A 17,461-nucleotide genomic window follows, 5' to 3' on the forward strand; every position below is an offset into this window, starting at 1 on the left:
AAATAGATCCTTTATTTTATGTTCTATAATTCTCTTAATCATTTTTCAGTTCCTAGATATATGTATTTTCATTGTTCCACAGATCAGGAAAAATTATGAAGGTAAATTCTTTGTGCAACTGTGACAGAAATGTAATAGGAAACCTCCACAAACTATGCATATTTATTACTCTGAATATCATCCTGCAAAGAAACTTTATGATCACCATGCACATGGAATTTTTTCACATTCCTGCACTTATCCATTAAATCAATTCTTTTCTATTCACTAGGTCAGTGGTCGGCAAACTCATTAGTCAAAAGAGCCAAATATCAACAGTACAACAATTGAAATTTCTTTTGAGAGCCAAATTTTTAAACTTAAACTTCTAACGCCACTTCTTCAAAATAGACTCGCCCAGGCCATGGTAATTTGTGGAAGAGCCACACACTCAAGGGGCCAAAGAGCCGCATGTGGCTCGTGAGCTGCAGTTTGCTGACCAAGGCATTAGGTAATAGGTAATATTTTAGGGGTTGGGAATGTAACAACAAAGCATACAAGTTCCATCATGTTAGGAATACTTGTTGTAGTGGGAGAATTCAATAAGCTGATTTTAAAAACAATATTTTAGGAAATAGAAAAGTTATTTGATGGAGGAAAGAAATTGATGTGATGGAGACTAATTAGAGATAGGAAGAACTTAGAAAAAGGTTAGGAAGACTTTTTTGATGGGGTTAATATTTGAAGTGAAACCTGAATGATAATATTTAAAGCAGCCATTCAAAGAACTGTGAATGAGTATTGCAAGGAAAAGGTTGTCAGAATATAAAGGAAAGGGTAACTTTCATACTGGGAGAAGATTCTTGCTAAGTATTGAGGAAAAGAAAGGGGTAAGATAGTTGGAGCAAAGAAAGCAAAGGGAAAGAGAGGTTCTTGAGAAGGTTAAAGGGAGGCACAGGCCAGGTCATTGACCTTATAGATTAATGAAAAAAAACTAAATTCAATCCAAGTGCAATGGGAAACAATGTTTTCAGCGATCTTTAAACTTGAGTACATTTGCACTGTTAAAAAGTCAATATGCAGTGATACAGCTAAATCATGCACTGTCTACTCCTTTTCATCCATTATCCATTTAGACTCCTCCAAATTTGAGTGCGTATTCTGTTAGATTGTTTTCTCTGTTTATATATTTCTCAGAATAAATGTGTTTATATTTTATATATAATAGTTTATGTTATATGTAATATATTATATATATACATATATACATATTTATTTATATATATACTAGAGGCCGAGTGCATGAATTCATGCACAGGTGGGGTCTGGCCGGGCCAGCACCAGTCGGGGCAGATCAGGGTTGGGCCTGCTGTGGGGAGGGGCCACAGGAGGTGGGCTGCCAGCCCTGCCACCTATTGGAGTGGGGGGCCAAATGGAAGTAGGGCTAGCTGAGGGGAGGGGCCGTGGGATGATGGAGTGGGGAGGCCGATTGGGGGTTAGGCCAGCCAGGGGGAGGGGCCATGGGCAGTTGGCTGGCTGGCCCCACCTCTAATCAGAGTGGGGGGACTGATTGGGAGTGGGGTTGGCCAGGGGGAGAGGTTGCAGTAGGTTGGCCAGCCAGCACCGTCCCCTATTGGGAAGGGGGGTGATCAGGGGTAGGACCAGGCAGGGGAGAGGCCACAGGAGGTTGGCCATCTGGCCCCTTCCCTGATCAGGTTGCGGGGGTTGCTAGGCAGTAGAGCCAGCTGGGGGAGGGGCTATGGACTGATCTGGGTCTTGGGGGCCCATCAGGGGTGTGGTCAGCTGGGGGGTGAGGCTGCAGAAGGTTGGCCAGCTGGCACCCTCGTTCAGGGTAGGGGAGGCCAATGGGGGTGGGGCTGGCTGGGAGTAAGGGCTGTGGGAGGTTGGCCGCTGGCCCTTTCCCTAATCGGCCAGTTGGTAGGCTGCAGTGGGCATCATAGCAACTGGTTGTTCTGTTGTTTTGGTCATTACCATGTTCTGGTCACTGGGTTTATATATATATATATATATATATATATATATATATATACATACATATACATACACATACATATATATATACACATACACACATATATATATGTATATATATATATACACATATATATAGATGTTAACTATTTATTATGGGATCAGTGTGACTTTCTTTTTTTTAAAATATATTTTTATTGATTTCAGAGAAGAAGGGAGAGGGAGAGATAGAAACATCAATGATGAGAGAGAATCATTGATTGGTTGCCTCCTGTATGCCCCCTATTAGGGATTGAGCCCGTAGCCCAGGCATGTGACCTTGACTGGAATCAAACCCAGGAGCCTTCATTCCATAGGCCGATGTTATATCCACTGAGCCAAACCAGCTTCGGCACCAGTGTGACTTTTAACATGTTGTTCCAATAGTTTTAAGAACTGAAACCAGTCTAATCAAAGAATCATAGAGTGTGGTGGGAGTAATGATCAGTCAATACAGAAGTATGCAGAGCTGAGGAAAAGTTATGAATGAAAGCTTGAAGTAGACTGTCTACAAAACTTATTCAACAGCAAGTCATAAAGTTGACTAATTGGATACACAAAATGTATTTTGTCAAGACTTTGATAAAACTTCCATTTTTGGAGCATAAGTACTAGCAATGGTGTATTCAGCATCCATAGGTTAAAAGCATATTTTGTATTTGAAGGTCTTAATTTAAAGATGTTTATAATTAGTTAAATGTTACTCATACAAACAATGTACAGCTGGTGGTAATGTTTACATTCTCCTCAAAATATCCTTTTTTACTATCAATTTTATTTATTATAGTAAATATTATCTAATTTTTACATTCACATAATTTGTTTATTTTTAGTTGTTATCTCTTTCATCAAGGTGAATGTGCTAAAAGAGAGGGGTAATTAGAAATAGAATCAAGAAATAGGGTAAAGAAGGGTGGGAACAATCATACTTGAATTAAAACCAGAGAGCAGAAATAGGTACTTGGAAATTCTATATGCCTAAATTTTGAAATAAAAATGTTTTTATATGAAATATAGGCTCATGACAGATAAAATATTTTCTTCCAAGGTAAAAAAAACCAAATACACCCAACTAGTCATTCTTTATTTCATGATTCATTTAATTATTCTTCATTCATTTCTTTATCATTTATATATTCAATAATAATTAAATGCCTCTTTACATAAAGCATAATGCTGATTCTTACAGTTCCAACAGTAGCTAGAATAAGACATGAGAACATAGTACTTTTTTCTTCAGGAAATAGACCAATTTATTTCAAAAGCACAGGGCAGACACACAGCATAGTACTTATTAAGATCTATACAAATGTTGAAAGGTATAAAAGTCGTTCTTTTCCCCTTTATTTAGTTTTCATCTTTGAACAAGTATAGACATAGAATCTAGAACCATATCTTACCGAATAATAGACAAATATGTAAATTGACCATACCTTCGCTATGCCCACAGCCAATCAGAGTGAGTGAGTATGCAAATTAACCCACCAAAGATGGCGGTTAATTTGCATACAAAGGCAGGCAGGCAGCACCATGGCCTGCTTCTGGGGGTACAGGTCCATCGGGAGCAGAGTAGGCCCTGATGCTGCCTACCCCATGGCCAGGGAGGCGGTGGGGTGGGCAGCGCCAGACTGCACAGGAAGGGTCTGGGTTCATCGCCGCCCTGGGGAGGCGAGGCTGGACTGCCTAGCTGCTCCCAGGGGTCCCTGGGATCATCACCGCCCCGGGAGATGAGGCCGGACCCGCCTAACTGCTCCCGAGGGTCCCTGGGAGCATCGCCTCCCTGGAAAGGTGAGGCCAGACCCACCTAGCGCTCCCGGGGGGTCCCTGGGAACATTGCAGGCAGGGGGTTGCTGAGACCCAAACCTGGCCTCTGGCCACAGATTCATAGCTTCATGGAGACCAAGGGAATCTGCCTCATCTGCAGAGAGACAGAGGTTCTGCAGTGGCCCCAAGATGCCGGTGAATGGTGAATATAGTCAATAGTGTTGTAATGATGGTATGATGCCAGGTGGGTACTAGAGCCTTGCCAGGGATCAAGGGGCATGGAAGGACTCCGGCAGAGGGGCTAGGACCCTCACCCCTGAGGTGGGGGTTGAGGAGTGGTGCCACCTCAGTGGAGGGGTGCTGCACTGCAGGGTACTGGACTGACTGATGCGATTCAGAGAAGCTCCCAGTGCTAACCGGCCTTTCTCAGGTGGCATTCACACTTCAGAGGCAGTAACTCCTGCTCCTGCCTTGACCCAAAAGCAAGCCCGCGGTGCCTTGCCCCATGGCAGAGCATGCCTAGGCAGTGAGTGCGAAGCCTTCCACCTGCTCTGGAGAAGCAGGGGCAGTAAAGAATTGGGGGCAGGGGATGGGGAGAGGAAAGAATGTGGAGCATCTGCAATGAAGAGGTGCTCGAGAAAGAGGCTTGAAAACCTGACTGGAAGGTTTGTTCTGTTTGCTGGGCAACTGCCCCTTAGGAAGCGCAAAGAGCATGGCTCTGAGGGCTTTCTGTGTGCTGAGTCAAGTGCCACAGCCAACTGGAATTGGCCTCAGTTTCCTGGTCTGTAAAATGGATGAAGCGTATCCCAGTGCCTTCACTGAGCTTTGATGGCCAATTGAGATACTATATAAAGAAAATGAGGGAAGAATTGAGAAAGAAAAGGACGGACGAGCAACACAAAAGAAAGACTGAAAGTAACCTGTAAACCCATTGTCACTTAAATAGGGATTATAGTCAATAGTGTTGTAATGATGGTATGATGCCAGATGGATACTAGAAATATCAGGGAACACTTTGTAAAGTATATGATTTTCTAACCACTATTCTGTAACTAATATAAAACCTGAAACCAATACAAAATAATATTGAATGTAAAGAAATGAAAATTGGAGTGAAATTTTTATTAATTTCAAAGTTTAAATAAAAGTTGTAAAGGAAGGAAGGGGAGAATAAAAATAGTGTTTTTCATTTTAAAGAGTTGTCTTTATATGGTGCTTTTATACTTTTCTAAGTCATTATCTCATTTTTATGAGATTGTGAGAGGGATGTCCAACTGCAGGTTTAGGCCCGATTCCACAGGGATCGGGCCTAAACCTGCAGTTGGACATCCCCCAACGGGTCCCATATTGGAGAGGGTGCAGGCTGGGCTGAGGAACACCCTCCCCAGTGCACGAATTTCATGCACCTGGCTTCTAGTGCATTTATAAAGAGAATGATATAAAGTATTTTCAAGGCATTCAATCTAATTAATTCAACCACTAGACCATGCATATATTTACACTATATTTATGATCTCCCTTTTCATTGTCTGATGCCAAGGAAATAATTTAGCTCTTTTATTAATCAAGAGGAGAACGTAAAAAGGATTACACTGCAGGAATTATGGCAGATAGGTTTACAGATGATAAAGTAATGTGCCAAGTGCTGTAGAATGCAATTAGCAAGAATGTTTGGTGTGGGAAGAGCTAAACTAGGAAAATTGCATGTGCTTATAGAAAAGAGCCACATGAATCCAGTGAACATAATCCTGACTATTTGCCATAATTTCTTCTCTTGAGAATTGCTCTGCCACAGTTTCATTCCTATTAAATCAGAATATGAAGGAATATAACTGATTGATACAGGTCTAGCAACCTGACCCAATATGGGCAATTATATTTCTTGTCCCATAATCACTGCAGGTGGGACAGAATAGTATCACCAAATCCATTAGAGAAGTTCATGCTTCCTGCTGTTGAGGCCCTAGAGCAGCCTGGCTTTTGTCCTTCCTGACTCATAGATCTTCAAATTATCCTTGGATGTCATGACATTACTCAAAACTTGCTTTTTTGTTTACTTAATTTAATCAGGGTAAATTTCTATTATGTGCAACAGCAAAAAAATCTTTATTAAACTGAAATATTGAGGGAGATATTTTTTGGAAGCTTAGGGGATGATTTCTGAAAAGAAAAGAAACTAAGTACTTTGGAATAATTAGCATTTATTATTTGATTAGCTAAGGCATTTATCTAGTAAACAAATATTTATTTGTATATTCTGGGCTCTCTACATGTAATGATAAGTTTAGGATTAGAATCAATCCTTGAATTTATGGATTTGTCCTGTCTATAGCAAACTGACACAGAAGAGGCATTGTGTATTATAAAAAAGATACCCAAATCACCTATGCTGTTAGAGTGATATTCCACTGTTTATTTCCTTAATATGCTGAGATATTTCTTGATGGAACCTGAACGGTTCCTTTAGTTTCCCGTTCCCCAGTGTTAGGGAGCTAGCACTCAGAAATATGAATATTTTAAGCTCTATCCAAAGGTTAGGTGTTCTGGAGAATGATCTGTCCAGATTAATTCAGATGACATTTAAGCTTAGTTCTCCATTCTGGACTCCCTGTTCTCATTGCTTTGTAACCCTTGGATCATTTTGAATGGTTACAGAGCACTAGTAGTTTCATCCTTATCTGTTTAGTCTTTGCCCCATAAACAACGGGGTTCATGGTAGGTGGCACTAGTAAGTAGAGGTTTGCCAAGAGAATAAGGGTGTGCCTGGGCACATGTTTTCCAAAGCGATGGGTAAAGAAGGAAAAGAAGGCCAGAGTGTAGAATATCAAGATGACACATATATGAGCTCCACAGGTTCCAAAGGCCTTTGTCTGGGCTTCTCTAGATGGTAGTCTAAAGACTGTTTTCAGGATCACCCAGTAGGACAGGGATATGAGAACAAAGTCCAGCCCTGTAGTCAGGAGAGCTGCAGTGAGCCCATAAATGCTATTAAGGACAATGCTATTGCAGGCCAACTTGGCAATGACCATGTTCTCACAGTAGGTATGGTGGATAATATTGCTCCGGCAGAAGTGCAGACGAAGAATGAGGAGGACTCCAGGGGTAACTACAGCCACACTTCGAAACACCAGAGCCAAGGCCACCTTGCTGATGAGAGAGCCTGTAAATAGGGTTGCATAATGGAGTGGTGCACAGATAGCCACATAGCGATCAAAAGCCATGGCCAGGAGAATAGCAGATTCAGAGAGGAACAGAGCATGAACAAAAAACATCTGTGTGAGACATGCAGGAAACGTTGATGGGGAAGGGCCCTGCCAGAAGATGAGAAGCATTTTGGGCACTGTGACAGTACAAAGAAGGACATCATTGAGTGCCAGCATGGCCAGGAATAAATACATGGGTTCATGGAGACTCCTGTCCCAGGCCACCACTGCCATAACCAGGCCATTGCCTATCACAGCCAAAAGGTACATAAAGCTGAAAGGGATGGAAATCCAGATTTGGAAGTCTTCTAATCCTGGGACTCCAGTTAGCAGAAATGCAATGAGGGGAGTGGATGTATAGTTGGATGTTGTTATAGAGAGGTAGTCAAAGTCTGTTATATAGAAAACAGAGAGAAAAGAATGTAAGTAATAGTAGAAAATGAGTAATCTCTCTTTCTACTCAAGTCCTGATCATTAATTTGGCATGATGAGGTAGAAGGAGAATAAAAAGTTTTGAGAAAAATTACTAAAGAACTAAGTACATATGGGCAAACCACTTCTCTTTTATGAGACATCTTGTTCTCCCTGAAAAAATAAAAAGTTAATCAGAAAAATTGAGTTGAATCTTTTATTTTTGTAAAGCTAATTGCTATATTTGCATAATTGATGTATATGAGTTTCATATTTTTAACTGTACTATGTATACAGTTTTTGCCATTCTAGCTTGATAATAAATTCTTAAATCCCAAACATAACTTTTATCTTTTCACAAAACTGGATATAACACTGGAGAGAATTAATATTCCATTCTGTGATGAACAAATTTAATGGAAGAAGATGGGTTGGATGGTAGAGTGATATATAACTGGAGCCAGCATGAAGACTCCTATCTTTGTTTTCATCCTAAGGGCATAAAATATGTTCATTTGGCCTAATTTTTCTACAATAAAGAAAAAAGTTTTATTCATCTGTCTCTCATTTGAACTCTTGAAGATAATGGTTGAATTAATGTGAAATTTAATGTTATGCTAAAATTGTAATATTATCCATACCTTAGTAAGCATTAAATCTCAAGGATCATAAAATAGAGTCAAAGAAGATGAAAATTCAGAGTATTGGCTATTCTCATTCAGAACAAGAAAGTCACTGAAGAATATCAGGTTCATAATTATTCAATACCTATTATTGAAATCTTTCTACAGATAGAGTGACTACTTTTCATATTCTCTAATAAAATAATACCAACTTTAAAAAATAACAGCAGTTCTTACTTTTAATATAGCACAAATCATAAAATAGAATTGCTTTTCTTAAAAGAATAACTGACATGTAAAACTATTTACCAGGACTATGAAACATTAATTTAATTAGTCAAGTTTGTAATCAAATGCAGTAGATTGCAAAAGCACCAACTATGCTTATGAAGACTTTTTGACTGCAAATCTTAGGAGGTTTCAAAGTTATGAATAATAAATGCTATTTATTGAAAAAGAACCACTAAAATCTAGAATCTGCATGGCTCTGGCTTGCATGTGAGTTTGTCTCACCATTAGGTAGATGAAAAACTACACTGTATGTCAAGATCTCTAACTATCACCCCTTGAGTTAACTGAAATTCCTTTAAAATATTCCAGCCCTTAATAAGGAAGTGGGACCCATTATCACATTATTATATTTATTATTATTATTTAATATATGCTTTATTTTTTATTTTTTGAGAGAAAAGGGAGAGGGAGAGAGAGGTAGAAACAACTATGAGAGGGACACATCAACATTGATCAGCTGCCTCTTGCACACTCCTTGCTGGGGGTCAAGCCCGCAACCCAGGCATGTGCCCTGACAGGGAATTGAATGGGTAACCTCTTGGTGTATGGATTGAAGCTTAACCACTGAGCACACTGGCTGGGCAATGAGTATATATTATTCATATGTAGATCAACAAATATTTCAATCTATTCTCCTTCATACTATCTCCTCCCTCTTCCTCTCACTCCATCTCTCTCCCCGTCCCTCTCTATCTCTCTTTCTCTGTCTCTCTCTCAGACAATTCAGATGAGGAAAAAAAAGACAAAAAAATTCTCATCAAAAGGCAAACCCATAGAAGAGATGATGTGGTTTTTAATGAATCTCAAAGAGAGAGATATTTTTTAATGGTTATTTTGTCAACAATATGGAGGTGCAACCACTGTGTTTAGCCTTGTAAGACTGAGAGGTTTTGCTTCATTTTCAGTGCCTGTCTTTGCTGTGTAACCATTACACAAAAAATACCAGCATATTTAAACAGAGAACATATCACATGTCAGCACAGGAATGGACAATATAGCAGTAATGATAAAAATAATAACTGCAAATATTTATCAATGTTTACAAGTGCTAAACATTTTCCTAAAAACTATTCTAACCCCTTTACGTGGATTATCCAATCTAATGGTCACCACTACTATATAAAGTAGCTATTGTTAGTATCCCAATTTTACACAGAAGGGAACCCAAGCACTGAAGGACTTTTCCAAGGTCACATCCTTAGTAAATACATAAAGCGTGTTTTAAAGTCCAGGGATCCTAAGTGCAGAACCCAGATTTTTAACCATTAAGCTATTCTCATTTACCTTTTAGATGCATGATTTTTCAAAATCTTTGGGAACATAAAAAAGCAGATGTTTCTTCCTAGTGATATTCTTAGGTCTTAAGTATTAGGTCTCATGAGCAAGATAGTTATGTTTAGCTTATAAGAATTCAGAGAAGAAAGAGAGGCATATATATAGTCATCTCTATTGCCCATCAATATAAAAACAACTCAAGGAATAACCTCTGGGATGAGAAGTCTTCTGGGTATTTTTCAATCACTGAGTGATTGCTCTAGCATCTGAGACCCAGTCTATATTTAGATTAGCTGACTAGGCCTACCATGTAAAATAACAATTTATGTGTATGGATATACAACCTCGATTAGGAAAGGAGTATGTAAGCTCTCTTATAAACCCCAATTTGTGGTGGAGATTATGCATCATAAGACTAAGGACAAATACAAGTCTATTATTAATTAAGATAAGTTTACAGATATATATTTACCTGAGGGAAAACAAAAGTTGACTCATTAAATGTTGCATACCCAGAAAAGTGAGGCAACTTTATTGCAAAGGTTACAGAATTCCATTAAAATAAGAAGATTCCTTTACTCTTTATCTTACAAAACTATGCTTTGTAAGATAAAGAGTTATGATGTTATTTAGTATTTGGAGATATACATCAATGCCAGTGGTCTTTATATGTAATTTTATTTTCAAAATTAATTCTATTTTACTTTCTCTCTTATGAGACATCTTGTTCTCCCTGAAAAAATAAGAAAAAGTTATCTATAAAAATTGAGTTGAATCTTTTTCTTTTAAAATATATTTTATTGATTTTTCACAGAGAGGAAGGGAGAGGGACAGAGAGCCAGAAACATCGATGAGAGAGAGACATCGACCAGATGTCTCCTGCACACCCCCCACAGGGGGATGTGCCCGCAACCAATGTACATGCCCTTGACCGGAATCGAACCCGGGACCTTCCAGTCCGCAGAACGACGCTCTATCCACTGAGCCAAACCGGTTTCAGCGAGTTGAATCTTTTTATGTATGTAAAGCTAATTGCTATATCCACATATCACATGTCAGCACAGGAATGGACAATTTGACAGTAATGGTAAAAATAATAATTGCAAATATTTACCAATGTTTACAAATGCTAAACATTGAACTCTGAAATCATGGTCACTTTTTGTTCAAAGAGGTCTAGTAAATCACCTGTTTTAATTCACTAATCTGAATTCATCATGACATTTCTTCTGTTGACACCCATGACCACCCTTATCAACCGTGTTGGGAAATTATCTAATATAAGTCAGAAAATACTGAATAATATAAAATTGAGCTTCCTTTTCCAGTGGTGAACATTTAAGATAGGGTTTAATAATATGATATTCTTTTAGAATTTTCTTACATACCAAAATATAGGTCTCAGTCTCATCATTTAGTTGATCTCAAAAGATGGTGTTTAATCATAACTATCCACATTGCTCCAAAACAAAATCATTTTCAATTGTTTTTCTTTATATGATTTATGCAATTTTTCCTGGCATAGATTTTGGTCTTGATTCTTTGTTTTACACTTTGTGGTTTATGTCTCAAATGATTTGCAACCATTCATTTACTTCTTAATTTTTCCAATATATATTTTGTAGGTCACATGCATTGCTTGATTTCTTTTTAGTACGAATATTTCAGTGGAAAGAGTAGACATGTTCCTTGTCTTAAACAAATAGACAATCTTCAGTGAAAAAAATTCTTTTAGCAGGAAACATAGGGCACTAAGTTCCAAAAATTAGGAGTTCTGGATTATATGAAAGATGAGAAAGATAAATAAGGAACTAAAAATAACAATTGCAAAAAGTGTTCATATGTTTTTCCAGAGAATCTAGACTGCGGGTGAAATAGGCTGGAAATAGAGTGGTTAGAGGCACAGATGAGATAATGTGTGAAACTTACAAGCCCCTACTTTGTCATTCAACCTTTTAGAAATATTATGAATTTCTCATGCATGTCTAGAAAACTATGCTTTGTAAGAGTAATGTTTTGAAAACTTTTGTTTTGTTTGTTTTTTCATATAATAGGTATAAAAAAGTCATAGTCAATCAGCAAAACGTAGGAGCAAGGAATATGTAAGGCCCTATGTAGCCTTTCAGAGGTAGATGTGCTGGTTCATGAAGTATTTCTTTCACATTATTGGCAGGGCATGCTGCAAAAGGGACCTACCTAAAGCACTGACATTTCTCTATTTTTATGTTATTTTATGTTATTTTAATGACTGCTTGGAGGCAAAAATATTTAAAGTGGGTTCTGTCCAAATAAAATATATCTTTCCTCTATTGAATATTCTTAGCAACACACTTTCTAACAGCTACTAAGAATTAATAGACTATTTTATTTAAGTTTAATTATATAATTTCATAACTCAGGAAAATGTTAATCAGCAAGTAAAATTGTGAGACAAAGAATACTATTTGGCATGTCAAGATACTAGTTAATGTCTGATTTCAGTCCATTCTGTAATTTTCTGCTTCATTATCTAAGTTTTACATGTGTACTTGCCAATAGATTCAAAGAAGTTAGGTTATATACATGGCAAAGTGGAAAAATATACATGTAAAGTCATACTAAGCAAGATAAAACTCTCATAAATAAAAGCTGAAAAAACTAAACATAATTTCAAGGATAGGTTGTGAAAAATCATGGAATACCTTATGTTTTGCATTACAGATATTTTAACAAATCACTGCTTTCCATGAATAGTGGGGCTTCCTGATTATATAGATTATTGAGAATGCACTCTTTGTACAATTATTTATTACCTATCTTAGTTTAGTTACTTGTGGTAAATAAAAGGTCATAAGATGTTGTTCAAAAAATTCTAGAATAGTGAGAGAGACAAACAAGTGCATGAAGATTGTAAACTACAGATGCCTATCTCCTGGATTTTAACAGTGCATAAAACAGGCTTGAGAACAGGAGGGATCAATAGGTATGTATAGCCCATGATAATGTGCACAATGGGTGGAACATGTTTTCCAAAATGATGCATAATGGATATCCTCAGCATAGGGGCATATATCATCAGCACAGCTCAGATGTGAAAATACAAGTGTTAAGGGCCTTGAACTATTCTTCCCAGGAGGCAATGCCTAGCACAGTGACATAATCTTCAAATAACAAAGGAAAATGAGTACACAGTCCACTCTAAAGGTGACGAGAATGGTGATGAGGCCATAGATGCTTGTGATGTGCTGGTCACAGCAGGAGAGCTCAGTGATATCTGGGTGTGTGAGCAGTATGAGTGGGATAACACATTAGACTTCCAAAACCTCACTCACTTAATTAGAACGGGTCCTAGACATGACAGCCACAGCCCATAGCAAAAGCCCCACGCACCTATCTTAGCAATGGTGAAATTTCTCAAAACAGTAGTGTACCTGAGTGGGTTGGAGATGGCCACCTAGCGCTCAACAACCACTGTGAAGAGGATGCCTGACTCTTGAGAAAAAAACATGGATGAAGAATATCTGGATGAGGCAGGCATCAAAGTCTACCTCACAGTCATTGAATGAGAAAAGTTTGAGCAAAGTGATCAGGGTGGCAGCACAGAATCCCAAGTCACTTAATTGTCAACATGGAAAGAAAAAGGTACAGGGGTGTAGGAAGTGACTTTCATTTAACATCTCCATTGCTCATTTTATTATTTATTTACTTATTTTTAAAATCTTTATTGTTGAAAGTATTATATGTGTCCCCCTTTTTCCACATTGACCCTTCCCCCCTTTTCCCCTCTCCCAAGCCTTCACCACACTATTGTCTGTGTCTATGGGCTATGCATATATGTATATAAATTCTTGGTTGATCCCTTTCTACCCACCCAACTCTGCCTTTCCTCTGAGATTCCACAGTCTGTTCCATGTTTCTATGTCTCTGGTTCTATCCATCGTTGGGGGCTCTAGGATTAGAGTTTGGAAGGCAGCTACCCTGATTTTCTCTTGGACATCTTTCTCCAGGAGAACTTTAACATCCAGGCAATTTTTGCTTGGGGGAAGCAATTGCGCCACCCTGTTGAAAAACCTCTCCCTTCATCCTGTGGAGTCTACACCTTGCTGTGGTTGATATTCTGAGGCTATTTAAGACTGAGAATAACAATGAGTTTATAGGCAGAGGCAGATCTCTGGAGGCTTTGAGTCTTTGCCTGATCTCCTTCTGGACTCTGGGCTAGGAAAACCAGATCTGACATCTTGGTCCTTTCCAAAGGTAACCAGCACTCTACAAGCTGTGGATTATTAATAGCTCCAAACAGTACTCAGGGCCAGTCACAAAGAGCATCCATTGCTCATTTTAGAAATCTGGTGAATTGGAGAGAAATTTACATCTTTAGAAAGAGTATCTTAAACCAAAGGCCACAAAAGAAACAGCCTTCCACAGAACTAGGTTTAATTATACAGATTTGAAGAGCAAATAAAATCTACAATTAGAATTACCTTAAAATATCACCTTTCCTGAAATTTTAGGATAAGAGAGATATAATTCTCTACTCAACTATTACTATATTCATTTATTAAGACATATATATATATATATATATATATATATATATATATATATATATATGCTGGCAACTCTATTCTTTCTCATCTATTAAATAATGGGACAGATGTTCTTATATACATGTTTGATCATTTCAACATTTAATTGCAATTCATTAGTAGTTGCATATTGTTCGAAGAATTAAAACTAAAGTAAAATCTCATCTTTCGTAACTCTCTTTCTGTCTAATTTTCAACATTTATACTTGAAGTTTCATAGACACTTATTTGTTTTTCAGATGGTCCAATATGTTCTCAACTTCTCTTTTCCTATTCTGTTTTGTCTAAAATTTCCTTGTAAAGTCATACTTCTCTTTTATATTCCTGAGGTTACTTACCTTGTATCTTTAGACCTCAATTGCATACCACTTGCTTAGGGAAGTCATTACTCATATTCTCTTTGCTCAGTTAGAGACTCCTATTAGAATGTCATTTTACCCCTCATTTCTTAAAAATAAGTTTTTATTGATTTCATAGAGGAAGGGAAGAAGGGAGAGAGAGATAAAAAGACCAATGATGAGGGAGAATCATTGATTGGCTGCCTCCTGCATGCCCCCATTGGGGATCCAGGCCATAACCCAGGCATGTGCTCTGACCAGGAATCGAACTGCAACTCTCTGGTTCATAGGTTGATGCTCAACCATTGAGGCACTGCGGCTGGGCTACCCTTCATTCTTAATAATAGCATTTATCATAATTGTAGATGTATTCTTAATAATTTTTGTCTGTATCACCTGTTATAAATAAGGCAGAGTACTCTTTTTGCTTTCTGCTGTTTTCCTGTACCTTAGTATTGTCTAAAACTGCCTCTGAAACACTGGGAGTACTTGAGAATTTATATGGATTTTTATAAATGTTCCGCAGACACCTCAAATTTTATGCATTCAAAGTGGTTTTCACGATCCCCTTTTAGAAACAACAGTAATTCTCTGTCACTTGAATGGTATTGAATCTAATACCATCAACTTGATTTCACATCAGAAACCTAAGCATCAACTATGACACCAACCCACATCAGTTATTAACATTTGTTTATATATCCTAAGTATTGTTAACATGAAAAAAAAAAAAAACAACTCACACTCAAACCTGTGAAGAATTTTTGTGAGTTTATTTGAGTCAACAATTGCCAGAAAGCAGAATCTCAACATATTGAGATAGTGCTACTGAGAATGGCATTTTTTTTAACCTTGTTTTATAGATTACAATCAAAAGAGGAGATGTGAGTGGGTGATAGATTAGGGAGTCAGGGAAAAAGCAAAGTGTGGGGGGAAGCTCTGGGATTGGATAAAAAGCAAAATGATAGACACATACTTTTTTAAATTAGGTGGGTGCAGGGTAGTTAATAGTCAACAATTAACAATAACAATGAGGGAATTTGTGGTCTCTGTCCCTGGTGCCCTGGCATATTGATTGTGCCCTGAGGGGTCCGGAAAAAGGGAAGTTACAAGTTACCCTGACATTCAGCAGGGTTGTTATCTTAGATGCAAACAATAGGTTCAGTGAAGATCAAAGTTGATCTTTGTCAAGGAAGATACTAACCTAGGACATGACTACCCACTATAAACTACTTTTCAATTCAAGGTTTTAATTTCAGACCATCCTTTATGGTTACTTTAGGTCCTTTGAGTTTGCAAGGCTACCACACAGGTCATCCCTGAGTTAGTCAGGTTAACATATGGCCCTTTTTTGTCCACAATATCATTCATCTCTGTTACATTTTTATTTTCACAACCATTACTCTAAGAGAGGTCACCATTAATTCTCAACTGTGCTTTTGCAATCACTTCTAAAATCTTTTTCTGAAGCTTTTATGAAGTTAAATGGCATGAAGAAATCTTAATGATAAAATATGTATAAAAATGTAAAATGACATCATGTGATACTTATCTTTCTGACTGGTTTATTTTTGTTAGCATAATACTCTGGGATGTGGGAGGGAGTAACCAGGGAATTTATATGCCTATATGCATAGCCCATGGACATACATATATATATATGCAAGTGCAAGGTGGAGGGTGTCAATGGGATAAAACAACAACAACAAAAAAGGGGAACACCTGTAATACTTTTGAGGAGGCAAAAAGGGCTAATTCCAATGTAGCCTTGATATTTGGGGCTAGTGATCTGAATCCAGGCTAGTAAGACATTCCTGATAGCCTATAATTAAGTCACTGCCTCTCTCCCAGACACTGGTCTTGCAGAACCGGTTACAAAGGCCATTGGAATGTGGACAGTGTACTGGCCAGAGGGAAGGCTCCTAACTCTGATGCCAGGCCAGACCACCAGATATGGCCTGGAGACCCCCAACACCTGGGGGCCTTCTTGAAAGGCCCGCGAAAAGGACCGGAAGCATGATCCATGCTTGTGGGACAAAGAGCACAGGGAGGGAGATATAAGGGAGGGCTCCATGCGTGTTCCTTCACTCAGATTTGGAAGGCTGTTCCCTGAGTCCGCTGGCGTTATTAAACAGTGTCCCTCCAACTTCCTCAGAAGCGTCCTTGGTCTTCTTGGTCTTCTGCAACACTTTCAGCAATAAAGATAAATTAAAAAAAATTAATCAAAAAAGTTATATGCAATAAGATATATCTTCATAGTGTAGAAAGAATTAAAGAGAAATATATTTGAAATAGAGAAATCATAAATCTTTGTATTTCAAAATTCTTTTAATGGGCTTGCACTAAGTCATTATTGGGAAAAAAGGAACATAGGGGAGGGAAGGGTCAGCATCTCAGTTCAACATCAACTCACATCTAGGAATGCACATGTATTTTGATATGAACACAATTTTTAAGAAATCTAAACTATAAACATGCTTCCAAGTCGTAAACAAAAACGTGTCTAGTTTTAGATAAAAATATTGTCAAACTAAGGGTAACACAATTTTCATATGGCAACCATGCTGATAGAAAATGTCAATCAAATGCAAAGACTCTTATTGTCATGTCCATAATTGCTATGATTATCCTCCAGCAAGCTTTCAGAAATCTTTTCTGGAATGTGTATTAGGAAAACTTAGTTCTACCACCTCTCTCCCATTGGCAAGACACTTACTTTTTTTTAATACTCTAGTCCTCATAAAAGAACAGAAATTTTTAGAGAATATTATACAAATTATAAGTTATTGAACATATCGAACTAACATTACTGTTTTTTATCTTAAAGCATTTTATTGAATAGGGAGGATGGGGGTAAGGGGGAGAGATCAACCAAAGGACCTGTATGCATGCATATAAGCATAAGCAAAACTCAGACAACGGGGGTTGAGGGTGAGAGCAGGATTGGGGGGATAAGGACACATTTGTAATACCTTAATCAA

General features: G+C 37.9%; 1 protein-coding gene across 1 annotated transcript; it reads right to left on the reverse strand.

Annotated features, from left to right (window-relative positions):
* Positions 1–6,410: 6,410 nt before the first annotated feature.
* On the reverse strand, positions 6,411–9,599 carry LOC103304134 (olfactory receptor 52Z1P-like). The gene is made up of 2 exons (XM_028138367.2): positions 9,587–9,599; positions 6,411–7,369 (listed from the first exon to the last, which is right to left on the reverse strand). Exons 1-2 carry the CDS (start codon positions 9,597–9,599, stop codon positions 6,411–6,413), a joined length of 972 nt encoding a protein of 323 aa, XP_027994168.2.
* Positions 9,600–17,461: the final 7,862 nt, after the last annotated feature.

This window comes from Eptesicus fuscus, chromosome 13 (genome assembly GCF_027574615.1).
Source record: "Eptesicus fuscus isolate TK198812 chromosome 13, DD_ASM_mEF_20220401, whole genome shotgun sequence".
Taxonomy (NCBI): domain Eukaryota; kingdom Metazoa; phylum Chordata; class Mammalia; order Chiroptera; family Vespertilionidae; genus Eptesicus; species Eptesicus fuscus.